This window comes from Mesoplodon mirus, assembly GCF_964341445.2.
Source record: "Mesoplodon mirus genome assembly, chromosome: 3".
NCBI classification, from domain to species: domain Eukaryota; kingdom Metazoa; phylum Chordata; class Mammalia; order Artiodactyla; family Ziphiidae; genus Mesoplodon; species Mesoplodon mirus.
The window spans coordinates 23,504,771-23,532,668 of record NC_138978.1 but is presented as its reverse complement, the minus strand read 5'-3'; the positions used below and the strand labels follow the sequence as shown (position 1 = coordinate 23,532,668).

Sequence of the window (27,898 nt, the reverse complement as noted above, 5' to 3'; positions counted from 1 at the left end):
GGAATACCACCTGATCTTTAAAGCTCTTAATATTTCTTGGTGGATTGACTATATAACCCAGCATTTCCCAACTTATTCATTCACATGACATCCTCCAGAGCTAGCATTCTATGGAATTCACTTTACAAAAATGTTTTAAACCCTCACACCTCTGCCCATTTTCACTTCTGGGAGTTTTTCCAAGGCTAACTCAGTCCTTAACTTTGAATTTCAGGTAATCAGATTTTGCTTGCATTTCTAGTCCTTAAATTCTGAAGCTTAAATTTTTTTGAAAAAATCGTGTAACATATTACATACACACAAGTGCACAGAACTAATTTTAGAGTTAAGTAAACTACTGTATAGTGAAATCCTATGCTGTTACTTAGCAGGTCAAGAAAAGGAACATTATATGTTTAACTGAATCACTTTGCTGTACATCGGAAACACTGTAAATCAATTATACTTCAACTAAAAAAAAAAAAAAAAAAGAATAGGGACTTCCCTGGCAGTCCAGTGGTTAAGACTCCGCACTTCCACTGCAGGGAGCATGGGTTTGATCCCTGGTTGGGGAACTAATAGCCCCCATGCTGCGCAGTGCAGCCAAAAAAAAAAAAAAAAAGGAAAAAGGAAAAGAACGTTATCAAACCCAAGAAACACATCATGTTTCTCCCTCCTCCTGCTTGGAGGTAGCCACTATCCTTTTTTTTTTTTTTTTTTCCACTGGACCACCAGGGAAGTCCCACCACTGTCCTTTTTTAACAAGCACACACTTGCTTTTCTTCATAGTCCTAAATTATCCTCCTATAAAAGACTGAAGGAATTTGAGGCCAGAAAGTTAGAAGCTTTCATCACCTTGAAATCACAAGAATCGGGATTACCACCTGTCCACATTCTGTCTCCAGATTTCTTCTCCAGGTTACTGATCACATGTAAGATAGGCATGTCCATCCACTATCTTGTCACTTATCAGAGGGAGGAGGGAGGGCAGTCAAGGCTCTGTAGTCAGAAATTTGAATTCCAGGGAGATACCGGTTCTTTGCAGATAAGGGAATCTCTTCTTTGCCACTCAAAGGGCCCTCACAAACCAGAACATTTAAGGGTGGTATGAAGGGTTCTTGATCAACAAGTTTCTTTTAAGATCATGCCGTAAGGAAACTGGTTTCAGAGGGTTATTCCATGAATCTTGAATACGGTTCCATAGGCTGCTGCATTAGAATCACCAGAGGTTTATTTTTCCCTAAACCTTTATTTCTGGGAAATTTCAAACTTATGGAAAAGTAGAGGGAATATTATAACATACCCTCCATACTCATCGCTCAGTTTCAACAGTTACAGACACTTGTTTCTTCTCCATCTTTACTCCCTCCCCCCACTGGGATTATTTTAAGGCAAATCCCAGATATCATGCCCTTTTATCCTTCAATACTTTAGATAAAGGTTCTTTTCAAAATTATAACCATTTGTACCATAAAAAATGAACAATAATTTCACAGTAGCATTAAACTCAGAAGTTTAAAAAATATAGGTTCCCAGACCCCCTCCCCAGGCCTACAGAATCAGATTCATTGTGGAATGTAGGTGTTGACCAAAATAAAAATGCACAACACAAAAGTTGTGAGTTAAGTTTTATTTGGAGTCCTTACTAAGGAGCTGCTCTGAAGAGGTAAGGGAGGAGCCAGGATATATATGAATTTTTTTGCTGGGAAAAATATGTAGTCTGCTAATCACAAAAAACAGCTCAAGTTAATGAGTCAACTTGAGATCAACTCAAGTTAATCTCAAGTTAATGATTTTAGTGCTTTCCTATGTAAGGGAAGATGCAAGAATCTGGCATCATTAAAAATTTTCATTACATGTGCATCTTAACTACCTAGGGGCCAGTATATCCAAAGCCCAGAATACTTCTTATTTTTCTCCATCCTGAATTCTCCTCAGTGGCCGACTGTAGTAGCTAATGGCTTGATCCTTGTAGAACTGGAATGGCAGGAAACATTTTTTTCTTTATAGGGGAATCTACATTTTTAGAATAAAATTGTTGAGGTCTGCAAATTGCTAGGTCATTAGCATAGGACCTTCTGGGGATCTGTGAATAGTATACAAGTGGAGCAGTTTTTCAGTATATCAAAGTCTTAACTAATTAGTCAAACTCTTGCAAATCAATTAAAATGCATCCTAGAAAAGTATTAATTTAAGGGAAATTTGGCATAAGAGTTTTTTTTTTTTTAATTTTTACTTGTTGACAGTTTGCTTTATTTATTTATTTATTTATGGCTGTGTTGGGTCTTCGTTTCTGTGCGAGGGCCTTCTCTAGTTGTGGCAAGCGGGGGCCTCTCTTCATCGCGGTGCGTGAGCCCCCCACCATCGCGGCCTCTCTTGTCTCATAGCGCAGGCTCCAGACGCGCAGGCTCAGCAACTGTGGCTCACGGGCCCAGTTGCTCCGCGGCATGTGGGATCCTCCCAGACCAGGGTTCAAACCCATGTGCCCTGCATCAGCAGGCAGATTCTCAACCACTGCGCCGCCAGGGAAGCCCGGCATAAGAGTTTTAATAAAATGAATATATGTGTCTGGATCCAATTTGTAAATCTCCACATATTGAGAATTTACAATGTGCTTTGCATTAAAGGGAATGAGAGGGACATAGATGACACTTTTTTAAAGCATAAATGTTTTGCCCTCAAATAAATTATAAGGTTAATCTGAGCATAGGGCAGCTTGAAACTATAACACGACTGAGATGGCCCACCAAGAAACCCCTGTGAACTGCACCTACCTCACTCACTCTCATCTGATTAAGTGACTAGCCCTATATTTATATACTTCTTTATTTCAATCCAATTCACAGGCATTTAACTAAGTGCTCAGTAGGTGCTCAGAGCTAAACTAAATTATAATAGAAGTACAAAGTACATCCCAGCTCTCAAAGAGCTTAGAATCTAGTGGGGGGATCAGGTGAATATATGTCTGAGATGATAAAAGCTTATGTAGAGGTCCTCAGACTTTACTGTGCAGAAAATCCCCTGAGAATTTGTAAGTATGCCGATTCCTAGGGTCTACATCCAGGGATTCTGATTCAGTTGGTCTGTTGCAGGGACCTGGAACCTGCATTCTAACACCTTCTCCAGGTAATGCTGAGCTTGCTGGTTCTAAGAGTACACAGGAAAGCCAGGAAGCCTGCGGTAAAAGTTGTCCACACTCAGAGTCCAGAGAAGGTGGAAAGGCACTCAGTGGGGACCCAGTCTAGGCAGGCATGTCGCTGCCATCCTCGCTCCGAGCACTTAGTTTCCTAACAAGATGACTCCTGTCGGTGAGACACTGAAGGAACCCCTCCTTGTCCCCAGTGGTGTGGGATAGGGGCTCACATCCTAGTCTCTTGTCTCTGTGAAGGGCCATAGCCGAGACAAGGTCTCCAGGAGCCTTGATGATGGGGTGACTGGTCAGGGAGGTCCCCAGCCCAAAGCTCTTTTTATGTAGAGGGCCTATCAGAGGCCCCTGCCCCTCCTCCCACCCAACCGCCGGGGGAGGGCGAAGCTTCAACTGGGTGGGGCACCAAGCCGGCAGGAAGGGCCGGCCGGCTTCTTCCGGCGGAACACCACGCATGGCACCTTCCTGGGGCTCCTGGGAATTGCTGCGGGGCAGTGGAGAAAGGATGGTGTGGTGGTAGTGGTGTCAGCTCTGTCTAGGTGGCGACTGCTGCTGAAGCGCGACCCTGCTGGGTGTAGCGGTGGAGATAAAGCCGGCCACCCCAGATCTAATCCGAGCGCGCAAGACGGGAGGAACCGGCGCTGCTTCAGTGGCGAGGATGGATTAGTCAGTGCCAACCAGTCCTAAGGAGGGCTACTGCCCCAGCCTGAGGGCAGGCATACCCCGCCCGCAGATGACCCCTGGCCTGAGCGGAAGAACATGGGGGGCTCGGGCGTCTGCAGCCTGACAGTGGAAACCGATCAGTGGTTTCCTGAGGGCAAGACACAACCCCAGCCTCAGGAGCCCTTATTCTGAGTTTAGGAGCCACAGTCCTGCTCTCAGGGGACCCAAAGCGGCTTCCTACAAGCCGGGGCCCGAGAACTACTCGGTAGGACACAGCCAGCCCCGAGCCGAGGAAGGCGGGCGCAGACTAGTCCCAACTCGGAAACACCAAGCAGCAGAGCGGGGCGGGAGCGCTTAGGCTTTGTGTCGCAGGCCAGGTGGGCTCCTTGGGCCCCGGGGGCGCAGGGGACGTGGTGCTAGGGGTCAATGCCGGGGCCCTTTGCCGCTAGCTGCCCCCTCCCCCTTCCCTGCGGGCTTTTGCACACGACGCGCCGCTTCACACGGGGTAGCGGGGACCGGGTAAAGACAGCGGGAGCGGGGCGCCACGGCTGGCGTAGTGGGGGCAGCAGCGGTAGCGACAGCGGGACGACCCCTCGGCGGCCTCGGCACGGCCAGGCGGGAGCGAACTTGCGGCAGAGCGGGCGGGCGAGGGGCGCACGCGCCGGGGCGGCAGGAAAGGCGCGCAGGGCCCTCCGGGCAGGTGAGTGAGCGCCGCGGAGCGTCCCGTGCGCAACTTCCAGGGAGCACACGGCAAGGCGCGCGGGGCCGCATGGAGGCCACCGAGAGGAAGCATCTGTTGGACGCCAGGCTTGGAGCCGGGTAAGGCGAGAGGCTGGGGAGGGGCGGGAATTTGAGTGGCATCAGACCCAGCTCCTCATTTGCTATCCTGCCAGTGGTTGGTTTTGACGGCGGCTTGAACTGGGACCACACAGGAGGGGTGGGGTGAGGTGAAGGAAAGAAAGGGGAAATGGAGCCTGGGCACGGGGATCATCCCTCCCCTCTTGTGGCTGAGCACAGATCCTGACCCCTGCGCGTTAGTGGGGAGTGCGTGCCTGGAGCCTTACCCCGGGGCCAGCACTTTGCCCGGGGGCAGCCCCGCCCTGGGAGGCCCGGTGTCCCCAGACCGTGAGAGGGGGAGATCTGCTCTTCTCCCTGAATGTAAGCTCTGCTTCTTCTCCGCGCTCGGCTGGATCGGCCCAGCCCCTTGGCCAGTTCCCAAGGTCTTTGCCTCCTCCAGGCCCTGGGAGGGATGGGGGAGGAGGGAGCACACCGAGCCAAGACTCCTGGACTGGTCGTTCCCCAGCACCCCCTGCGAAGAGGGACTTCTGGTCACTCCGCAGAGTCTGTCGAGCTTGGAGTATACTTAAGCTCTTCTTCCAAATGGGCACATGGGGACAACCAGACCCCGCAGAGAGGTAAGACTGGAGTCAGCCCTCTTTGCTCCCATCTCAGAGCTGAGTCTCCCCTCACCCTTCCTCCTTGGACAGGTCTTACAGATCTCTGTGGCAAGATGGGGCTGGCTGGATCCCTCTGTCTTCACCTGGCCTGGACTTGCAGCCCGTTGAGCTGGCTACCAAGAGCAACCATTACTGTCATGCCCAGACGGGTCCTGGCAGTCACTGTGACTCCGAGAAGAAGAGGGCCTGGCGCCAGCTCTGGGTGGCCTGTGCCTTCTGCCTGTTGTTCATGATTGGGGAAGTCATTGGTAAGGACTTTTTTGCTAATAAAATGAAATTGGCACATAGATAGTCTGGATGATCCAAAAGGCTTTTCTCCTGGATGTTCCTGTAGTATTAATACTAATAGCTCCATATTTTATATGCACACTATCTCATGTAATCCTCACAACAACCTTGCACTGTCATATGGGTGCTCTTAGTCTCCTTATTTTACAGATGATGAAACTGAGGCACAATAAAATTTAGTAACTTGCCCAAGATCACACACAACTAGGAGGTCAGGGAAGACCTGAACGCCTAGAAGGAAGGAGCATTTACTGAGTGCCTGCTATGCTTTCCAGGCCCATTCTGGTTTTTTGTTTTTGCTTTTTTCTTTTGGCCATGCCATGCGGCTTGTGGGATCTTAGTTCCCCGACCAGGGATTGAACCCGTGCCGAGGGTGCAGTGAAAGCGGGGAGTCCTAACCACTGCACCACCAGGGAATTCCCCTACAGGCCCAATTTGAACTCAATTTTCACATTCACCCTCTAAGTAGATTTTGCTAATCCCATTTCACAGATGGTAGAAGTTGAGGCTCAGAGAAAGTAAGTCACTTGCCCATGGTTACACAGCTAATGGTGCAGAGGTCTGGAATCCATTGTCTTTCTCCAGAGCTCATGGCTTTCCTGCTGCACACACACTCTGGGAAGTTGACTCCTTGGGGAACTGATAAGGACCCTCCATCCTATTGGCCCTGCCCCTGCAGGTGGGTACCTGGCACATAGTTTGGCAATCATGACAGACGCAGCCCACCTGCTCACTGACCTTGCCAGCATGCTCATCAGCCTCTTCTCCCTGTGGATGTCTTCCCGGCCAGCCACCAAGACCATGAACTTTGGCTGGCAGCGAGCTGGTAAGGGCCCTGGTTGGAATGGGGATGGAGTTGGGAGAGGGGGTAGGTCAAGATTAGGTTCTTAGGTGGGTGCACTGGGTCCCTGAGTAAGGCCAGGAGGGTGATTTGGGTGGGGGAAAAGGATGTCAACTTTGGCTTCTGTCCTTTGGGAGCTCTCTGTCTGATGGGGGAGCCCTGGTCCCCTGTTCTTCTGGGAATTCCCACCCTGCAGGGAAGGAGAGTCCACCTTCCTAAGAAATGAAGTGGCCAGACTTCAAGAATAAATGACTGTGCATTAACTCTGCACATAACTCCATGGATCAGCTCTAGGGGGAGGGGAAGTTCAGCAAAGCCTTCAGAAGTTCATCTCTGGGCTGCATTGTCATTTTCCTCTTGGTGGCAGATGGACCAGCCTCTGTTCCTCAGAAGTCTTAGTTTGCCAGCTGAGCAATGGGTATATATTTTAATGAGTCAGCTTCAACAGAAAAGGTTGACCCAGATGATTTCTTGAGTTTCTTCTAGCTCAGATGTTCCCAGATGTATGAGTGGTGGGGTAAGGTGCAACCACACCAGCCATAGCTCCAGCAGAGCCCAGTCGGACCCAGGCCCAGACTTCGTGGGGAGGAGGAGGGGGCTCCTTAGCCTTAGGGCCCCATGCTAAGATTGGTATTGGGGACCGGGTTCTTCCTCAGAGATCCTGGGCGCCCTGCTCTCTGTGCTGTCCATCTGGGTCGTGACTGGGGTACTGGTGTACCTGGCGGTGGAACGGCTGATCTCTGGAGACTATGAGATCGAGGAGGGGACCATGCTGATCACTTCGGGCTGTGCTGTGGCCGTGAACATCATGTGAGTGTGGCCTGGGTTCCCTGTGAGTCTTTCCCCCTCCCACTTCTCACACGCATACCTACATGCCTGCTCTTGTTAGAAGGAGGAGGTGCCGCACTCCAGGATAGGTCGCAGGATCAGAATTTCCCTAGTGGTCTGAGCTCTGGCACCTGGAACACCTGGGTCCTGCCTGAGGCCAAGGGCAAGGCCATCGGGAACTGTAAACCTGGGGCAGCATCAAGTTCCCACCCCATACATGTCAGTGAATAACCAAAGAGGCTTCATGCCTGTCATGGGGAGGGGTGAGTTTAGTTCTTGCAGGAGCAGGTGTCCCTAGGGGCAGAATCCAAGTCCTTTTTCAAGGTGATGTGCCTGAAATTGGTCTCAGTGAGAGTCAGGGTGTGTAGAGCGCTGGGGTCTCTTTTGGTTTCTCTCACCTTTGCTCAGTGGCCTTGGGCAAGCCACTTCCTTCTTTGGGCCTCAGCTTCACCATCTGTGACATGGTGAAGGCCCCTCTGTGGGGCTTTCCTGCCCTGAGACTTGGCACTGGGGCATCTTTGTGCCCAGATTCAGCCTGGCATTGGATGGAGCTGAGCCCCTTCTCCTGTTGGTACTCAGAACCAAGGCCATGTGGGTTGGGCTCCTCACGTGGCCAAAGGGATCATGCAGTCTGGGGAGGCCAGTCCTGATGGGGGCCTCTACCTGGCTGATTTGAAGCCTCTATCTGCTGCTACCTCAATGAGCCCCTTGGCCTTGTCTCCACTTCTGTAGAATGGGGTTGATTCTTCACCAGTCTGGCCACGGACACAGCCATGGCGGTGAGCACAGCCACGACACCAGCCAGCAGCAGGAGAACCCCAGTGTCCGAGCTGCCTTTATCCATGTGGTTGGAGACTTTCTGCAGAGCTTGGGCGTTTTAGTGGCAGCCTTTATTTTATACTTCAAGGTTAGAGCTGGGGACACAGGGAAGTGGGCCGGGCCGGGTCCGGAAGGGAGGGTAGATCATCTGGAGGCTTCTCTCTGCACAGGACCCTTTCCAGATTCTAGCTCCCTCCCAGCCCTGGGCAAAAGGGTAGGAGAGGGAAGGAACATTTATCCAACACCCAGTAAGTGTTAGCACTTCTGATCTTGATAACAACCCTGAAGGGGAGGTGGTGGTGTTTTCTGTAGCTCAGAAAGGCTCAGGAACTTGCACAGCATCACCCAGCTGGTAAGTTGTGAAGCCAGATTCAAACCCGGACTGTGTGCTGCCTGGGTGTTGCTCATCATATAGAGGTAGTGTGGTGTAGTGGAAAGAGCCAAGGGTTGGATTTGAAGCCTGGTCCACCCCTTGCCAGCCGCATGATGTGGAGTGAGTCCCTTGCTCTAATTGAGCCTCTGTTTCCCCATCTATAAAATGGGGATGTTGGACCATATGGTGCCTAAGATTCCATTTAGCTCCGTCCGTGTCTCAGCCCCTTGGGCAAGGAGGGGTGGGAAGGTGCAGTGCCTAAACCCAAACTGTGGTCTGTCCTGCCTGTCCTTTTGGACACAGAATAAAATGTAGAGAACTGGGAGGCAGGGTCAGGGTGAGGCTCATGCCCACCCTGCAGAGAGAGCCCCTCTCCCTGACTCAATGCTGGGTGGGAGCAGAGAAGGGAGGCTGAGGTGTTGGGTGGTGAGCCCCAGCTCTGCCTCGCCCTTTTCCTGTAGCCAGAGTACAAGTTTATAGACCCCATCTGCACCTTCCTCTTCTCCATCCTCGTCCTGGTGACAACCTTGACCATCCTGAGAGATGTGATCCTGGTGCTGATGGAAGGTAACCTGGGCTTGGGGCTCCCTTTTTGTTCTTGGCTCTCCAGCTCTAATATAAGTTCAGGTGTGTGTGTGTGTGCGTGTGTTGGGTGTAGGGTGCATCCCAGCACATTGGCGGGGGGCCATGGTCTGGAGCCTGGCATAGGTTGGAGAACCTCCTGGGGCCCCGGGCTGATCTTGGCATTGAGCAGGGCCCTCAGGTGTGGTTGTTTCTGGAAATGTCCTCTGGATCGTCCTTTCCTTCCTCTTACCCCCAAGGGTGCCTCCTCCCTGCTGGGATGTGTCCTCCCTGCCTAGTCAGGGGGCTTCCGGATGGTGTCTCTAGCACCTGGCCCTCCAGTCCTTCCTCATGTTTCCTGAGTCTCCACTTGCCTTCCCTTGGGGGGTGAGGTTTATGTTTCTCATTGCACAGTGGGGTCGAGGTGGGGGCACACTGAGGATCAGAAAAAGCCTGTTGGTGTTGGACAAGACTGCGGAATCCACTCCAGCTCAGGCCTTCCTTTCTGAGGACCCCACCTCCAGAGGACGTGGCAGGACTTCGAGAGGTGCTCAGTGGTGGCAGATGGTCTGCCCTGAGTTACCACACTTATTCACCCAGCTTGCTTGTGCTCAGGATCTTGGGTCATAGGTCTCTGTGTGGTCAGGGTTAGTCTAGATCCTGATTTGGGGTCAACAGGAGTGCTTGGCTGCAGGTCAGAGCTTTTTCTCCAAGAATTGACTGACCAAGATAAAAGTGATGATAAGGATTCCCCATGCGGGTGCAGGGATCCCCAGCTTCCCTTCTTTAAAAAAAATTTTTTTTTATTTGAAGTATAGTTGATTTACAATGTTGTGCCAGTCTCTGCTGTACAGCAAAGTGACTCAGTTATACGCATGTATACATTCTTTTTTTTTTTGAGGTACGGGGGCCTCTCACTGTTGTGGCCTCTCCCATTGCGGAGCACAGGCTCCGGACGCGCAGGCTCAGCAGCCATGGCTCACAGGCCCAGCCACTCCGCAGCATGTGGGATCTTCCCGGACCGGGGCATGAACCCTTGTCCCCTGCATCAGCAGGCGGACTCTCAACCACTGTGCCACCAGGGAAGCCCTGTATACATTCTTTTTTAATATTCTTTTCCATTATGGCTTATCCCAGGAGATTAGATATAGTTCCCTGTGCTATACAGTAGGCCCTTGTTTATCCATTCTACATGTGCTAGTTTGCACCTACCAACCCCAAACTCCCAGTCCATCCCTCTCCCTCCCCGCCACCTTGGCAACCACAAGTCTGATCTCTATGTTTGTGAGTTTGTTTCTGTTTTGTAGATAGGTTCATTTGTGCCATATTTTATTTATTTATTTATTTATTTATTTTAAAGTAGGTTTTTTTTGTTTTGTCCTGTGTTTTAATTAATTTTTTTTTGGCTGCGTTGGGTCTTTGTTGCTGCCCGCGGGCTTTCTCTAGTTGGGGCGAGCGGGGACTACTCTTGCTTGCGGTGTGTGAGCTTCTCATTGCGGTGGCTTCTCTTGTTGTGGAGCACGGGCTGTAGGTGCGCGGGCTTCAGTAGTTGTGGCACGTGGGCTCAGTCATTGTGGCTCGTGGGCTCTAGAGTGCAGGCTCAGTAGTTGTGGCGCACGGGCTTAGTTGCTCCGCGGTAACTAAGATCTGCTCCGCGGCAACTAAAATCCGCTCCGTGGCAACGGAAGATCCGTTGCTCCTGATCTTCCCAGACCAGGGCTCGAACCCGTGTCCTCTGCATTGGCAGGCAGATTCTCAACCACTGTGCCACCAGGGAAGCCCTCATTTATTTATTTTTGTTTTTATTTCTGTTGCCTTGGGAGACTGACCTGAGAAAACATTGGTATGATTTATGTCAGAATATGTCTTGCCTATGCTGTTTTCTATTAGTTTTATGGTATCAATGTCTTATGTTCAAGTCTTTAAGCCATTTTGAGTTTACTTTTGTGCATGGTGTAAGGGTGTGTTCTAACTTCATTGACTTAACATGCAGCTGTCCAACTTTCCCAGCACCACTTGCTGAAGACAAAAAAAATTCTTTTAATAGAGCATATACTGTGGGACTAGGCACTGTTGTAGGCACTGAGGAAAGGGTGGTAAACCAAACAATTGTCCTGCTCGCATAGTTTCCACTTCAGAGGGAGAGACAGCAAGAAACTAACAAATAAGATAACTTCCGACAGTGTTAAATGTGAAGAGGAAAATACAACAGGGTGATATGATGGGGGTCATTTGGGAGGTGTAGGCAGCATCAGGCCAAGGAGGTCTGAGTGAGGGGACATTTGAGGAGCAGGAACAAGCGTGGGTGGGAGGGCGCCCTTTCCTTCAGCCCCTGTCCCTGCCATCCTCAGGGACCCCCAGGGGCATGGACTTCATGGCTGTGCGGGATCTGCTGCTGTCGGTGGAGGGGGTGGAAGCCCTGCACAGCCTGCATATCTGGGCGCTGACTGTGGCCCAGCCTATCCTGTCTGTCCACATCGCCATCGGTGAGTAGTGGGAGCACTCGGGGTGGGTGAGAGAGAGGCAGCGGGAGGCCCGGGGCCATCCCTGATGGGTCCAGATGACCCCAGATGCTTGCAGTGCCCATGCATTGGACCTGACCCCATGCTGAGTACTTGACATACATTATTTCATTTGGTCATCACAGTCCCATTTATAGATGAAGAAACTGAGGTTGGGGGGTGGGGGGGTGGTAAGGTCACTTGCCCAGGCTCTTACAGCTCATCAGTGGCAGAGGAAAGATTCCTAGCCTTAAAGCCAGTGCTTTTCCTGTTCTTACAGGGTTGTGCCAGGTGTGGGAACCAGAGGGTTGCCTGGTACAGGAGTGAGTCTGGGGGTTTCTTGATGTTCATCGTCCCCTATCTTGTTCTGCTGGGGGTAGGATATGAGACTGAGGCTCCTAATCATTCCTAAGGGCCCAAGAGTGAGTAATCGGTTCTCTGGTGCCTCCCCTCATGTGTCCTCTCTGCCCCCAGCTGGGAACGCAGACGCCCAGGCTGTGCTGAAGGCAGCCAGCACCTGCCTGCAGGGGAAGTTCCACTTCCACACCATGACCATCCAGATAGAGGACTACTCTGAGGACATGAAGGACTGTCAGTCATGCCAGGGTCCCTCGGGCTGATTGCCTGGCCAGGCACCAACTGGGGCATGGACAGGCCTGCAGACGGCTGGACTGAGTGTCCCCCCGGCCCAGCCAGGACTCTGCCTACCCCAGGTGGGTTACAAACCAGGTCCCTCTCCTGACTGCTGCTCCATGTTCAGTGTGGAGGAGGCTCGTCCCACTCCAGGAACGGGCTCTTCCCTGTCTCCCCCATCTGACTCCCGCCAGCCCCAGGATGGGAACTCTGCAGGTGTAAAGCTGGTGTGACCCCGCTTTTCCAGCTCCCGGGGGGGCAGGGTTTGGGCCTCATCCTCAGCTAATGCCGCCCTACCACTAGCCTCTGGAAAGGCAGTGGGGCATAGTGAGGGGTGATAGAGGGGAGACTCATTGTCCCCTCACCTACCTGCCTCATTTCCCATTTTCAGTCTGTCTGGTCTTTGCCTTATAAATCTGTAAAGAAGCCCTGGGACAGAGCCCCGTTCCTCTGCCTCTAACAATACGCTACAAGGAGGCCATGGGGGTTGGGGAGTTGTGAGGACTCTGCACACTCATACGGGTCCCCCCTGAGATGGGGAGCCAGGGGGCACCTGAGGCTGATCTGTGCCTGAGTCATTTCACTGAGAGCCAAATGTTTCCTTTTCCTGGAGGTAGGGGGCTTCTGACTAGGTAAGGACCTGCTGGTTTCCTCTTTCTTTATCCCCCCCCCACCCCGCCTCACCAACGCCCAGGAAGCTGTGCCAACACAAAGGTGTCCTGGCGGGAGGGGTGGAGGTGGGCAGAGATTTCAGCTTGGGTCCCCCCCAAACAGCCCCACAGGCCCCGGGCCACTCCTCTTGCCCTGATTGTGTCCCGGGGTTGAGGAGCCTGACACTGGGTATGGTTGGGTGAGCTCTGTTGACGGTATGGCCTGGCCTGCTCAAAACTTGGGGATGGAGGACAAAGAGGGTACAACCAGAACAGGAGCCCCTGGCTTCCTGAGGTGTGTGTGAAGATTCCTGAATTAGGAGGTGGCTTGTATTTCCAAGATGAAGCCGGGGGACCTGTCCCCAGTCTCACAGAGGAGGCAGCATGCCCAGTCATCAGGTGGCTCTGATCTAGTGGTCTGTCTCTGCCCTTAGGCAGGTCAGCGCCTCTCTCATCTGCGGACTAAGAATGTTGACACCTGCCTCACAGGGTTGTTGTGAGGACTGGAACCAAAGTCAGCTGAGCATATAGTGGTTGTGGAAGAGTGGGTACTTTTATCATCATTCTGGAAGGATGGCCTGAGGGGCCAGGTGGGCTTCCCAGCCTCCGGGGGCAGCACTGGGTTTGTCTTGACTCTGTCCTGACCCACAGCGGGAGGAGGAGGGGTTGGTCACTCGCCTTCCGCTCTGAGCCTCTCTCTTCCCATCTGTGCAACGACCTGTTTGTGCCTTTCCAGCACTGTCATCCGGGGTTGGCTGTGATCTAGGTTTGAGGGTTCTTCGGCCCCTTCAAATCTGAGGGAAGTTGTGCTGGCTTGGAAGTGTGTGTGTGTGTGTGTGTGTCCGCTGGTGGAGCTCCACTCCACCCTAATCTTAGGAATCAAATTCCTCCCTTCCCCCAGCCATGGCAGGCTGCAGGAACCTGGATCCTGGGCTTTGCTATATTCCAAGTCCTTACACACCTCTCAAGAGACAGTCATTGCTGTCCTCCATTTTTACAGATGAGAAAACTGAGGCTCAGAGGGGTTGAGTCACTTGCCCAAAGTCACACAGCCCTAGGCCTCCCCCTACAGCAGGGGCTAGGGACCTGCTCTGGGCTGCATATTGGTACTGTATGAGCCCTTGGGCCTGGCAGCCCACAGGCAAGGCCATGCCAAGGTAGTTCAGTGTTCTGGGTGCTGCAACTATGAGTGGGGAGGGAAAAGGTGTCTCTTTCTCCCAGCTGGGCCTGGCACTTGGAGTCCTCCCCACCGTGGGAAGTCTGCCTGGGTTGCAGCTGTGTGCTTCCTCAACAACTGTCCTTGATTCAGGGCCAGACTGTCTCCCCTCCCCTTAAACTCCCAGTTCCCCCTCCATCTCAAGAATATAGCAGCCCCACGCCTCCCCAAAGAGCCTTCTCTGCATCCCACGCTGTGACTGGCTCTGGGGATGACCTGAGTCATCCAGGGGCCAGAGGTCAAACTGGAGGATGGACGTGGGAGGCCTTGGGGACACCATGTTCTGGCCAGAGAGCTAGTCACTAGTCACGGGAGTTTCCAAAGCTGCGAGGCCATCAAAGCAGAAAAACACCGGATACCCTGGACCTGGTTTGGACCCACCATCCCCATTCCTCTAGAGTGGCCCCAGCTCCCAGGCAAGACCTGAGTCCCCCTCCCCCCGCACAGCTGCTGTAGAGGTATTTATAGCCTGAGCAAAGGGGCAAAGACACGCGCTTTATTTCGGAAGTGATCATTCCAGTTTCAGGTGGGTGAACCCAGGAGAACCCAGCGTCCCCTCCCCTCTCCACTCTCACCACCTGGGCGCTCGGGACCGCCCTTGCTCCCACACAGCCCACCTAGAAATGGCCCCATCTTAGTCCTAAGTGTGTGGGTCAACCAGTTTTCCGACTTCAAGCTGCGCACCACCAATCTCGGCGTCCCCACTCCCCCTAATCCCACCCGATGGGCGTTTCGAGCTTCCTTCCCTTTCCGGGGGGAGGGAGCGCGGCGCGGTGCTGACCACTAGTGGTCCAGGCTGGTAATGCAAGACGACGGCAGTGCCTGAGCCGAGGGGCCCCGGGCCCAGGCCCGGCAGGGCCGCCGGCGTTCCCATACCACCCCCAACTGTGCTCCACCAGGTAGGGAAGGGAGCCCCGAAACTGGCTCCCCGGCACTTCTCTGCTCTATTCTTGGGGCGCGAGGATTGCGCCCAGGATTCTGCGAGAAGCTGCTTTCCGGCCGGACTAAAAACCCGGGGGGGGGAGTGGGGGTGGGAGGTGCAGTTTTGTGTCTTACTCCGCACACCCTGTCCACACCCCCGCCACTGTCGCCACAGAGCCAGGCATATAGTTGATGTCATTTCCGTCTACCTGTTCGTCAAATATTTGTGGCGCACCTGCCAGGCCAGAGAGACGAGGACACGGCACTGCCCTCCCGGGACTCCCGGGTCAGTCCTGGGGCCTGACGGTGTACCTTAAGAGGCAGCATGAATAGCGTCGGGACTAAGGGACACACCAGGCTGTGAAAGCGCAGAGGATCCGGGGCGGGGGTGGGGGTCAGGCAGGTTCGTGGAGGAGGCGAGGATCTGAAAGAGAAGTAGATGTCAGCTCGGCAGAGAAGCCGAGAAAGGCATTCCAGGCAAGGGGTCTGCGAAGGCAGAGGAAGGGTCCCAGAGCCAGCGACGTGAGAACTGCCACTAGCGGCTAGGCTTGGGGGTAGGGGGCGAGGCTGTGGTTGGCCAATCGGGAACTGCCGTGCTGGCTAAATGGCAGCCTTGATTGGGTCTCCAGATACCGCAAGGGAGGAGGCGGAGCCTCCCCCCTCCCCCGAGGCAGTTGCAGCGACCGGTGGGAGCCGGGCCGGGGTCTCAGCTAGTCCCTCCTAGCGCTTCTCCAGGCTGCGATACTTCTTACGCAGCACGGACACCGGGTCCTTGAAGAGCACTGGGTCCATACGGAGGCGAGAAGATACCAGGGGCATGTGGCCGAACCCTGCCGCCATCTGGTTGATGCAGTTCTGGGCTGCGGGCTGCGGCTCCTGCCTGAGCCCCGGACCCCCAGGCTCCTAAGGGGGGCGGGGAGAAATGCGTTGGAGGGCTTCTCTGTCCTCGGAACCCCATCCTACCCCCGCCTCGTGCAGCGAAAAGGGTTAGGGTTGGAACGGGAATCCCTTCCCCAGCCGGGGCCCAGTGCCGACCACGCCCCTAGATCCTCACCAGTGGAGGAGGCCTGGCCTCCTGATGCCACATCCCATAGGGCACCTTGATAGGGGGCAACTTGGTGACAGATGCTACTAGGAAGTTCATCAGGACATCCACACAGGTGGGTGCCTCATCTGCCAGGGTCCTCAGAGCCTTGGGCAGGGAGTGGGTGAAGAGGGTGTGGTAATACCTGGGTAAGGAGGGAGGAGTGGGAGAGGCTGCAGCCGAATCCACCCCCACCCCAGGCCCCATTCTTCTCCCTCCTGACCTTACTCTCCCTTTGACCCCAATTCCTAAGCTTCTTGTGAAAGTCCTGCTCCCTTTTCTGCTGAGCCCTGGCTGCCTCAGAGAGCTCCCACCCCAAGTATGCACCACTCTCCACTACTCTGTGCTCTGTGGCTTGTCTGCAGCCAACGGTGAACCCCCTGCCCCCTCCCTCACTGCTCCTTGGGGCCCCCTTCCCTGGGCTCTGAAGTCTGAACTCAGAGCCAGAATGAGGGGAGGATCAGCTAGTTCCAAGGCCATCAGACATGGCAGGCCAAAGACCAGCTTCAGGAAGGCTGTGGATTCACCCACCCCCAAATCCAAACACTGTCCATATCCTCTGCATGGCTCTACTTAAAATACAACTAGCTGCCATTTGTTGACTATCTGTGCGCCAAGGACTTCATGTATTTTTGTTATTTGATGATCATACCAGCCCTGTGAGGTGAATACACTTTACAGACAAGTAAACTGAACCTCAAGAGAGGTGAGGAGACTTGCCCATCACAGCACTGGGAAATGGCCTTGAACCTGGATCTCTGAGCTCTCGGCTGACTGCTGTGTCCACTCCCACGCCACCCTGCTCCTGGTTCAAAGGAGGGTTCTCTGGCCCTCTGAGCCCAGCGCCGGGGCTGGCATGTGTACCTATGGTAGAAGGCAGCCGAGGTGAGAACCATGGAGAATTCGTTGGTCCTTTTGGCAGTGTAGCCCCAGCCACCCCGGGCTTCATCCCAGAAGTGGCTCCACGTCAGAAAGCCGACCATCCGCTCCGGGAAGCTCTGCCACACCACAAAAGCGAAGTCCACCTGGGGAGATATTTAAGTAAGGTGTGAGGAAGGACTTCCTGCCCAGCCAGGAGCCTCCCGAGACATGGAGGCAAGGCCAGCCTGGCTGAGGGGACTCAGGGGAGAGGAGAAGGGAGCTAGAAAATCTCCAGGGGATGCTTAGGGGAACTTTCCCAACTGGGAGGTAGAAACAGTGCTTTTGCAGCTAGGAGGTGAAAACTCCTAAAGCAGGAGGCTGGACTTCTTGATCTCTGGTCATCCCAGCTCCCGGGGTCTGAGGGCTGCCAGGGCTCCTCTTGGGAGTCCTCACCTCACTTGTGGAAAGACTGCTATGGGCATCCAGGCTGAGGATGGCATCGGTGCTGATGGCACTGTACGGGAAGAAGCGGTCACTGACCTGCAGGGGGAGGGAGTGGAGGGCAACTCAGCCGTAGGACCCCTCCCCAGGCTCCCATGATGAGTATCTGCACATCTGCTAAGCAGGAGCCCCTGCAGACATGGTGTAGAAGGAAGAGCAGTGAAAACAGCAAGTCTGCCCGGAACTCGGACCTGAGGACCTCATTTTCCCTCTCTGGAGTTCAATTTGCCCTTTGGTAAAATGGGGCCATTGGTGTCTAGGGCCCTTCCAGTTTTGACATTTCAGGATCCCTCTATTGTCACACTAGATGTTCACCTCGACCCTGGAAGGGTTGTCAAACATCCTTCGTTTGAAAGAAACAGGTCCGGAGAGATGAAGGGACTTTCCCAGAACGGCACAGGCAAGCAGGTGTGCCACACCAACCCAGGTTCTTGGAAGCCACCCCTTCACCCCCACCCAAAATGCTGCCACCTGCCCAGGTTTCCCCTCTATCCCTTACCCGGGACAGCGATGTACTCTCTCTGCTTTCCTTCATCACACAAAACCCCAGTTCTCCGGAAGCACAGTTCACAAGGGCCAGGGATGGAAGAGAATCATTTCTATTAGGCCTGCAGCTGAAACCCATGGTCTGATTTCTCCAGGCCCAACTTGAAGTCCAGCTTTGGCTCAGGCCCAAGTAAGTCACACTGTGTATGTCCTCCCCAGATCTCAGGTTTCCGGGGGTGAGCCCACCCTTCGACATCCCTCCCCCATCTCTCACCTTCCTGTGCCCATCAATGACTGTCAAGGGCACTGCTGTCTTGGGCCACCTGGTTGGGGGTGGCTTCTCACTGCTCCAGAGAACCAAGATCTGGAAGGAAAGGGGGATGTTCCTGAAGTCTGGGTCAGAAGGCCAGGGTGTGTGTGGGGTGTCCCAGGAGTAATTTTTCTCAGGGTGGAAGAAGTTTGGAAGAGCAACTGTATATGTGAGTTTGGGAGGAGTTTAGTTAGAGCCAAGGTCCTTTCATGACTGCCCTGTTTTTGCCTCTGAGCTTCCGGAAGGCATGAATTCCAGTGACATGAAACTAGCTACCTGTAGCATTAGAACTCAAGTCGCACCTAGCCTGGGCCCTGACCCCATGCCCCATCCCCATCTTCTCTCAAAGGTTTTCATTCTCTTCCTCCTGCTCCTTTATCATTCCCAGCCCAGTTCAAATGTCCCATCTTTGAAGCTGATCCGTCTGCACCCTGGCTGAGCTAACTGCTTGTCTCCTTTCCAAGTACTCTCAAGAGCCTATCTGGCTTCTCTGGAAATGATATTTGACAGCCTGTGTGCTGGGAAGTGCTAACTGAATATGAATCTGGGGCAGAATCCTTTCCTACTTTTTCTCTGCATCCTCAGCATCAAGCCCAGGGTGCTCAGAAAAGGCTGGATGAATAAACGAATGCATGTATGTTTTTCAGGTGGCTTTGTCAGTTTCCATGAGGGAAGGGGGGACAGAGGTGGGGGAAAGGAACTAGAAACTTGGGACTGAAAGAGGAAGGCAGCAATGGTACTTGAAAGTCCTTCCCGTGCCTCCCCCCAGAATGTGTAATCCTTGGCGTCCAGATGTCTTCAAGGGCTCTGCCCTGTTTTGCCCCCATCCTGGATCCCGGCACCCCAGCTGGCAAGGGGGCAGACCTGGGCACAGTGCTGGGAGCCTGCCACAGCCTGGATGAGCTTCATGGGGGGCTGGCCTGGAGCCCCCCCCCAAATCAGGGCGCTGAACCTGCCCAGAGGACGAGAGCCTGGAGGAATGAGACACAGGCTATTAGGGCGGGAGGGGACAGAACCCCCCGAGAATGACCTGAGTTGGGGACTTGGGGAGCCAGAAAAGATGTGGGAGATTTGGGGAGGGGCTTGGTGGGGCTCTATGGTTGAGGCTGAGGCAGAGACTTGGGGAGAGTTGATGAGGGGACTTCAAGTTGCCCCATCCCTAGGGCATACCCTGTTGTAGGTGGTAGAAGGGGAAGTCCGAGGGGCTTGGGGAGAAAGTGGGCAGGGCCAGGATTGCCCCTGGGGGGCTGTTCCACAGTAGCGAGGGGTGAGCAGAGGCTCCAAAGATCCGGTCCTGAATAATCTGTGAAATGAGAGAAAGCTGTGCAGAGGGAGCGGCCAGTGTGGCCATGGGCGGGGTCTGAGGAAGTGAGGACCTGGTGCAGCCCCACACCTCCCCCTTCAGGAATCTGGGGAAGGCAGCATCTGCAATACCAGATCGCTGGGGACAGAAAGGTTCAGAAGTCCAGGGTAGGGGGTCACTCAGTGATGCTGTCTTCACTCATGGCAGCTACCACTAACAGGTCATGACATTTTTTCCGGACCCAGAATCCCTCCCAGCATACGCCCCAGGCAACCAATGCCCATCAGCTGGAGTTGGCACATGCTTTGAAATCTGTCTGCTACAGATGGGGAAACTGAGGCCAAGACTGGAGAAGGAACTCATTCAAGAGCTCCGAGCCAAGTCTCTGATTCATCCCAGAAGCATCTTCAAGGGGGAAGCCCAAACACCAGGGCAGAGGAGGTGTCCGAAGAGAGGGGCATGGAGAGGGGCAGGGATGACACAGAGCCAAACACCAGAGCCCCCGTCAGGTGAATCTCCCTCACCTCCAGAGCGGTATGGATGACCTTCTCCACTGAGGAGAAGTAGGCATCCCAGAGAAACTGGGTCTGCTGACGCAGGGCAAGGACCCGTGTGAGGGGCATCTCCTGGAGGGCAGTCAGGACCTGGGGCACAGAGGGAGCAAAGGAGAAGGCATGGGGCCCTGGCAGGCCCTGACTCACCCTAGGGTGGGGACAACCTAGGTTGGAGGTCTGGGAAGCAGAAGCCCGCTCCCCACATTTCTCCAGGTGGGTTGGCAGCTGCCAGCCTTGGCAAAATCCTAGGTAACTTAGCAATCAAGAGTTCAAGGGTCACACAGAGCTGAGTTTAAATGCCACTTAGGAACCGTGTGACTGTGGATGAGCTACTTAATCTGTCTGAGTCTGTTTCCTCATCCGTAAAGTGGGAACAATAATGGTACTTGCCTCGTAGGGTGATTGTGAGGATTAAATTAGATGATAGATATTAAGGACTTAGCACATTGTAGAGGCTCAGTGAATGGAGGCTATTCCTGTTAACTTCTTACACCATTCTCACCTCTCAGGGGGTTCAAGGCTCATGCATATGTTTTTCAGAGCTGGGCAAAATGAGTTTCATCAGATGGAAGAGTCACTCTGCATTTTGCTTCCCCACCCCAAGCTCCATGTAGGCACTCAGATTTTGGATTTTTTGTAGCTTTCCTTTAAACTAGGTATTTAATCAGTCATGGACCAGTGGGGTTGAACCCATGGAGATCATCTGGTCTAACATCCCATTGTACAGATGGGGAAACTGAGGCTGAAAGAGGCTGAGTTCTTGCTCTCAGAACCCCAGAGGCTTGGGGCTGGGTGCAAAATCATCAATATACACAGACGGGGGATAAGAATGAGGACCGAGACCAGCCTGGGGGCCGGGATCCCGGGGTCCTCCCATGTCCCGGGTCTAGTCCCCACCCCATTGGTAGGGCCCTGAGCTACCTGAAGTGGGAGCCTCTCGTCAGCTACAATGGCCGCCTTGGTCCAGTCGATGACCTCAGAGAAGGGCAGCTCCCAGCGAGGGCTGAGAAGCACAGGGATGCAGCCAGCCTGGGGGGGTAGGGAGGTCACTGGGGAGCCCAGTCCCACCCTGCACACACTCACCCCTCCTCCCTTTTCCAAGTCAGCAACTGCTGCATTAGGGGCAAGGGGTACAGAGGAGAGAAAAGTGGTTTTTTTTGGGGGGGGGCTGTTCTGCAGAGGGTGCAGTGAATATGGCTGTAGGCACATCTGAGTCCCAGAGTAAAGGAGTGGGCAGCTCACCGGCCCTTCCCATTGGCCTGGGTCCAGACTGCCCTTCCAGCTCAGGAGTGTAGGGGGACAGGGATGGGGGATGCCCAAGTTGGGGTTGTACCTGCAGGGCTTGAAGGAAGTGCAAGACACCAGGACTGCGGCCAGGGATGAGGCAGAAGGTGGCATTGGGTAGCGTTGCCCCAGGGTGGGTCCTAAGGAGCACAGGAGGGGGCCCTGCACCCAGGAGACCTGAGCCAGCTGCCCGTCACCCCCCTGACTCCCCTGACAGCCCCCCAGCCCTCCACACTAACAATCCCAAATTCACAATGTACCAACCCACCACCACGTTCTCATACGTTAACAGACACTCTTGCACGCGCCCAGCCATACACTGCCCCTCGCCCACAGCTGGGGTAGCAGCTCTAGCTGTACCGCTGCCCTTGGTGGTATCAGACACCTCCCTTCTCTTCTTAGGACCTTGGTTCCCTCGTTTGCAAAATGGGAGGTGGTGGGAGCTGACGTTTCCAAGGCTGGTCTGACTTGGGCAAGCACGCGTTTGCCCTCCCACCTCTTGGCCTCATGCAGACTTCTGGGCGGCCCTCACCTGAGTGGCCTCCACGCCCTGCCCTCTCCCCATCCTCAGAGCCCAGGCCCGTGAAAGGCTCTTCTGTCAGGAGGTGGGCTGGGCCCGCAGCCTGGAGCCACACAGGAAGCCGCTGCCCAGAGGCCCCCTTGCCCAGAGGACAGGCCTCCTCTGTTCCTCCCACCTCCCCCCACCAGCCCCAGGGCCACACTCAGGCTGTGTGTGCCTGTTGGGGGGAGGGGTAGGAGTCACAGCCTCCTCAGAGCCACCACCCTGGAGCTGCCCAGCCAGGGAAGGAGTGCCCATGACCTGGCTATGGGGTGTGTGTGTGTGTGTGTGTACAGGACTCCAGGGCTCACAGGCCTGCTCAGAGTGGGACTGTTGAATAGGGCCTAGAGGGTCCCAGGACCCTCCTCAGCTACAGCCTATCTGGTCCTGAGTCTGAACCTTCAAGAAGCAATCCTAGGAGTACTTAGCCTCTGGACCAACCCTCATTGAACAGATGGAGAGATTGAGTCTCAGAGAGACCCGAGGACGGGCTCAGGGTCTCAGAAAGGGCTGAGGGAGAGCTGGAACTAGAACCAAGGTGTGCTAACTCCTGGCCCCAGGTTATCTGAACCGCCCCAGACCTGCTGCCCAGGGGTCTCCCAGAGGACCCTGCCTTCTTTGCCCGATGCTCAGGTGTCCCACCTGGCTTCTGGAAGAAGCTACAAGTTAAAAACAGGACACCCTCCACCTCACTGAGAGCCACAGCACCAGCCAGCCACAGCCCTCTCCTCCTCCCCCAGTAAAGCCCTAAGGGACTGAAAACCCTTAAGTTTAAGGCTTCAGAGAACCCAGAGCCAGAAAGCCTGCTGAATAAACTGTATCAGTCGGTCCTCGTTAACGACTACTGTTCCCTCTGCGTCTTTGTACCTCCTTCTCTTTCAGCCTGGAGCACCCCTTCCTGCCTTGCAGCCTGAAGAATTCCTCCTACTTGGTCTTAATGTATAAAGTTCAAATATCACCAACTCTGGGAAGCTTTCCTTGGTCTCTCCAGAGATGGCTCCCTCCTCTCTGCTCCCACAGCCCTTATGTGCACTGCAGTAGTAACGAGCCAAGCTAAACTTTACTGAGCATGTCCTTTGTTCTAGGTGCTTTACGTGCATTGACTCACTTCATTCTCACAGCAACCCTAAGAGATGGGAGGTATGTGCTGTTAATATTCCATTTTACAGATGAGGAAACTGAGGCCTAAAGAGGTCACACAGCTCTGAAGTAGAGGAGCCGGGCAGGCAGCTTGCCCACCCTCTCTCTGCTTAACAATGTGTGTCACACCAGTGACTTGTCTGTCTCTCTAATAAGACTAAGCTACTTGAGGGCTGAGGCTGTGCCTCCCTCATCCAGTGTCCCCAGGGTCTAGCAGGGCACCTGGCAGAGTATGGGCACTCACTGGGGGCTAAATGAATGAATGCTCAGTGTGCAACAGAGGAGAGACCCAGGACCAATGGACTAAATGTCTGAAAGGTCAGTTTCGGCACAAATTCTAGTAATGGAGCTGGCTGAGAATAGCCAGTGGGTGGCCTTGGGAGGTGGTGAGCTCCCCATCAGAGGCTAGACGAGCACCTCCGTGTGTGTGTGTGTGTGCTGTGACCCTGTAAAGTGCTTGGCATGGACTTGGGGCCTCAGTGTCCAAGGCTGCTGTCAAGGTGACTCCACCCATGGCCGCAGGCAGGGCTGCATTGCGACTTCCAGTGCCCTGCGTACTTTGGCCTTTGCAGTCCCTCAGCCATAAAAATATTATAAAAATTATATTCGATAAGTGTGTTGGTATAAAAATGAACATACTAATATTATATATGAAAGCACTTTCTTCTATTTAGAAGTTCACTTTTTTCTTCTGATTTTCAAAGAAATGAGAACATTTTCATGGGCCCCTAAAGTATCATGGGCCCTAGGCACTGCACCTCGTGTGCCCAGTGGCGACAGGCCAGGGGACCTTAAAACATGCATTAAATTTATGTAAAAAACCCCAAAAAGCAGGGGAGAGCATATACATATGTTTATATACACCCAGAGTACTTCAGAAGAGACACAAGAGAAACTAGAAAGGGTAGTTGGCTCCAGGAGGGAAAACTGGGTGGCTGGAGACTGGGGTGGGAGGGAGTTTTTACTGTATACCCTTTTGTGCCCTTGGAATTTTGTACCATGTGAATGAATTCCCTATTCATAAAAATAAATAAATAACAATTAAAACGGGTGGAGGCTTATTCTAAAGCAATATGAGACTGTTCAGCGAAGGTGGAAAAATATGGGCTTTGGAACCAGAAGCGTGGTTTAATCCCAGCTCTGCTGCTTCTGATCGGAGCAGTGAGGGAGGCTGTGGTGAACTGCGGGAGCTTGTCACCAAGGCCCTTGGCTGGCTGCCTCCACGTCTCTGAGCCTCAGTTTCCTGTTCCCTGAAATGGGGATCATAACACCTCCCTTGAAGGGTGCTCTGCTCGAGAGGATTAGCCATGAATTATGTAAAGCGGCGGAGCAGGCTCTCCCCAGATGTCGACTTTCTCCCCTCCCCCCTTCCCCCAGCGGAGTGAATGTGGGACGGTGGCAGGGACCTGAATCGCCTCTTTCTCTGGCCAGCACTTGTTTATTCAGGCCACCTTCCGGGCGCTGGCCTGTGGCTGTGGGCCTCCCTCTCTCTCTGTCCCTATACTTGACTGGCTGCTCAGGCAGCTGCCTGGCACGTTAGGGAAACTGAGGCTCCAGCTACTCCAGAGATTACAAGTCCTGTCGCCTGCAGGTGGGTTGAGGCCAAAGACAGAAAAGCTTGAAATTCAGAGGACAGTTAGAGGCTGTCTGGCATCACACCTTGGAAATACACTTATCAAAAACGCTACTCAGAGGGTGGCCCATGCCTATTAGAAAACGTTGGCCAGTTCTGGCCAGTTTGGATTCAATCAGTAAACATTTAGTGAGCACCTACCTATTGTGTGCACTCCCCAAGTTTCAGTTTCTCAAAGAAGTTCAGGCTAACATATCTTTCATATTCACCAGTAACTGACTGCATTTAGCTGTAACTAAAGTCAGCTGAAAGAAGAACTTCCTGTAACCAAGAATAGCTAAGTGCCTAATCAGAAGTAAGGCCAGGCAAGGTGAGCAGAGAACCTTGTCACCAAAGGTGAGCTCTGTCTGAGTTTGGAGTTTGAGGTACCTGACGGGATTCGCAGCTTTTCGGGTGATTGCCGAGGATGCCTGCTAGGGATAGGTCCTATCAGAAGGGTCATGGGGACTGAGGGGCCGTTCTGCTCTTATCCCTGGCTGCGGGGCTCCCTGGAGGCCATGTGCCTTCAGGAGGTAGAGAGATTCCATTCCCACAAGAGCCCTGTGGCTGAGAAAAGCCCCAGAAGCCCCAAGCAGAGGCAAAAATGGAGCTTGTCCACCTGAAGAATTCCTGGGAGGGAAGTGGAGCTCAGAATAAGCCATGTTGTTCTAGCAAAGAGATACTTGAGACAGGGGACAAGGGAAGGATTCTAGAGTGACAGGTTCCACCTCCAGTCTGCCCAGCCACACTTTGGATACTGCTGGCCTCCTGGGGGTTGCAGAGGGGTTAGGGTGCTTAGGCGTTAACTGCTTTACCACCTGAGGTGTGTCACCACAACTAGCCCAGGTAGAGACAAGTTTCTAAGTGAGCTCTCCCTGTCCCCAAGGGTCCCCATGCCTCTTGTATATGTTCAGGCACTCTCACTGGTAGGAATTCTTCTGTAGGTCTGACTTAATTCGTATTTGCTATAACCAAAGCCTGTTACCTTGAGAGGTTAATCCCGGAAACTAGACATAGGAGCAGCTTCCACCTGTGACCATGGCTCTGAGGCATTTGACAGGATTGATCATAAACTCTTGCTTAAAACACAGAATTCTAAGGCTGAAGGCTTTGGAGCCAGGCAATCCTGGATTAAAACACTGGCTGTGTTCTTTCTGGCTGGGTGGCCTCAGACAAGTTACTCAACCTGAGCTTTTGTGTCTGGTACACCAACACTTCAAAGATAAAGATTAGTATTATTTTATTATAGTCATTTATAAAAAGTGCTTAGCACATAGTAAGCACTATAGAGTTGTATGTTAAATAAAATATTAGGGAAGGAAGGATTGGAATAAAAGAAGAAGAATAGGAGTGAGTCATGTTTTATGCTTTTAAAGATCCCCAAGGAAGAATTCCAAAACCTTCCTTGGACACCTCTTGCAGCAAATCACCATCTCGGTGGTAGTGTTCTCTGCGGTCTAGCCTGATTCCCTCCTGCTGCAGCTGAGGCCTACGTTTGCCCATCTCAATCCTGCCCTCTTACCCTGGCCCCTGGGCTCGCTACCATCACATACCCTTCCCATCCAGCCCCCAAGGGGAAAGCTCCACTTACTGCTTGGGTCCACGGTCCTGCTCACAGTGCCCATCCCAGGGGCAGGCAGAGAAGTCGGTGCCTGCCACGTGCCACCTGCCCCTGTCCTCTGCCAGGGCTAGCAGGGCCACCCCGGGTCGAGGACTGTGTTGCTGCAGCTGGCCAGGTGCCCCACCTCGCAACGGGTGGGCTTCAGGGAGAAGCGGGAGGGCCACGTCAAAGCCGGGCCGGAAGGTGTCCACTGTGGGACTGGCCTCGGCCACCATCGCCTGTCCCAGCTGGAAGGTCCGGGAGCAAGGGGCTGGATGGAGACTGAGGACCAGATGGTTCCTGCCCCCATCCCACTGTGGGGGCACCGGGTCACACTCTCCAGTGGGGCTGTCCGGGCTGAGGAGAAGGAGGAGGCAGGCCTCGGCAGCGCTGAGCGTGTGGTAGCGGGAGCCCTCGATGGAAGCCAGGATCCTGCGGTGAGTCTCAGAGATGGGTCCAGCCGCTGGGTACACGAATACCTTGAGACCACCACCTCTGCATTTCGAGGTGTCAAAGCAAGCTCCCCAGTTGCAGTTGTCACCACGGAGGGCTTGAGGAGGTTGAGGGCCATCTTCCAGGAGCTCCCCAGGCTTGGCGAAACTCTGCAGGAGCTCTGCGTCCAGCCAGCGGGGCCAGCCTTGGGGGGTTCCTGCCCGGGGTCTGGTGGGCACTGCCAGGCGGAGAAGGGGGAAGAGTCCCAGCAGGACGAGGAGCCAGGAGGCCAACAGTGCCAGCCAGAGGGACTTCCGTCTCCATGACTGCATGTGGCCACCCACCGCCAGGGCTGCAGGAAGCAAGAGAAGCAGGGGCCTGAGTGTAGGCCTCTGGGACTGGGATCCACCTTCTAGGTCAGCACCCTCATCATACAGATGGGAAGACTGAGGCCCATCGAGGGCAGGCTGCCTGCGTAAGATCAAACAGCAAGTCACAGGCCAGGCACCGGGAAGCCAGGTAGGACCCAGCTCTCTGGCCTTGCCTTCCTGCGGTCAGGACTCTGCTTCCTCGGCCTTTGGACAACCAAGCCAGCCTTTGCCCTCCCAGCAGGGCCCCCTTCCCCTGGCGCTGCTCAGGCTGATGCAACCCCTGTCCAGACTGCAAGGCAGTGTCCTTCTGCCCTCCTGGCTGCACCCCCTGACCTTGGCCTCAACAGAGAGGAGGGCCGTCTGCCAGGCCATGGGGGGCCCATGAGAGTTCCCACAGGAGGCGGCTTGGCCGGGGTGCAGGGCTGGGTGGAAGCAGGGCTGGTCTCCCCAATCCTCCCCCTGCCTGAGCAGCCCCTGAGCAGCCTGGCCACACCTGTGCCCACTGGCAGGCACTCCTGGGCTGTGGGCCCTGCAGCTGGTGCTTAAATTAGACCCTGCATCCCATGTGGGCTCTCAGAGTCAGCTGAGGTCAAGGCCTGAGTGCAGCCAGTGGCCCCTACCTGGGGGGCTGGGAGGGCTCTGGGTCCTGGTCCTCTCCCACCCTCCCACTGTCCTGGCTCAGGCGGCTCGGCCCCTCCTGCCTCCAACGCTAGTAGCTGGTCCTGCACCCTCTGGCTTGGAGCTACCAGGGTGCAGAGGCCAGGGACCCCATGCCAAGCCCCTGCCCCATGGTCCCCAAGCCCCGCTGGTATCTTGCGTCCCCTCTCAGGGCAGCATCTGGCCAGTCTAGATCTCTTTCCTAGCGGCAGCCTGGCTCCTCCCCTGCCAGCCCTGATTCGCTCCTGGCTGGGAGGCAAGGTCTCCAC

The 27,898-nt window shown here is 54.1% G+C and overlaps 2 protein-coding genes across 2 annotated transcripts; one reads left to right on the top strand and one right to left on the bottom strand.

Moving 5' to 3' along the window:
* Positions 1-3,574: 3,574 nt before the first annotated feature.
* Positions 3,575-12,510, top strand: SLC30A2 (solute carrier family 30 member 2). Its single transcript, XM_082612564.1, has 8 exons — positions 3,575-4,606; positions 5,275-5,492; positions 6,212-6,358; positions 7,030-7,183; positions 7,934-8,108; positions 8,855-8,960; positions 11,306-11,440; positions 11,930-12,510. Exons 1-8 carry the CDS (start codon positions 4,557-4,559, stop codon positions 12,073-12,075), a joined length of 1,131 nt encoding a protein of 376 aa, XP_082468690.1. The 5' UTR covers positions 3,575-4,556; the 3' UTR covers positions 12,076-12,510.
* Positions 12,511-15,056: 2,546 nt separating this feature from the next.
* Positions 15,057-27,649, bottom strand: EXTL1 (exostosin like glycosyltransferase 1). The gene is made up of 11 exons (XM_082612563.1): positions 26,161-27,649; positions 21,308-21,398; positions 20,896-21,003; positions 19,945-20,064; positions 19,288-19,420; positions 18,982-19,088; positions 18,082-18,171; positions 17,274-17,360; positions 16,824-16,984; positions 15,930-16,104; positions 15,057-15,778 (listed from the first exon to the last, which is right to left on the bottom strand). The coding sequence occupies exons 1-11, from the start codon at positions 26,931-26,933 to the stop codon at positions 15,596-15,598; spliced, it is 2,028 nt and encodes a 675-aa protein (XP_082468689.1). The 5' UTR covers positions 26,934-27,649; the 3' UTR covers positions 15,057-15,595.
* Between the last annotated feature and the right edge of the window lie 249 nt (positions 27,650-27,898).

What these genes read in the sequence shown, in the direction of transcription:
- SLC30A2 (XM_082612564.1), top strand. Translation starts at nt 4,557, where the DNA reads ATGGAGGCCACCGAGAGGAAGCATCTGTTGGACGCCAGGCTTGGAGCC. An exon ending in CATGATTGGGGAAGTCATTG is followed by an intron (nt 5,493 to 6,211) that starts GTAAGGACTTTT and finishes CTGCCCCTGCAG; the next exon opens with GTGGGTACCTGGCACATAGT. An exon ending in CTTTGGCTGGCAGCGAGCTG is followed by an intron (nt 6,359 to 7,029) that starts GTAAGGGCCCTG and finishes GTTCTTCCTCAG; the next exon opens with AGATCCTGGGCGCCCTGCTC.
- EXTL1 (XM_082612563.1), bottom strand. Translation starts at nt 26,933, where the DNA reads ATGCAGTCATGGAGACGGAAGTCCCTCTGGCTGGCACTGTTGGCCTCC. An exon ending in CTTCTACCACCTACAACAGG is followed by an intron (nt 19,089 to 19,287) that starts GTATGCCCTAGG and finishes TCATTCCTCCAG; the next exon opens with GCTCTCGTCCTCTGGGCAGG. An exon ending in GCTCCCAGCACTGTGCCCAG is followed by an intron (nt 18,172 to 18,981) that starts GTCTGCCCCCTT and finishes CTTTCCTTCCAG; the next exon opens with ATCTTGGTTCTCTGGAGCAG.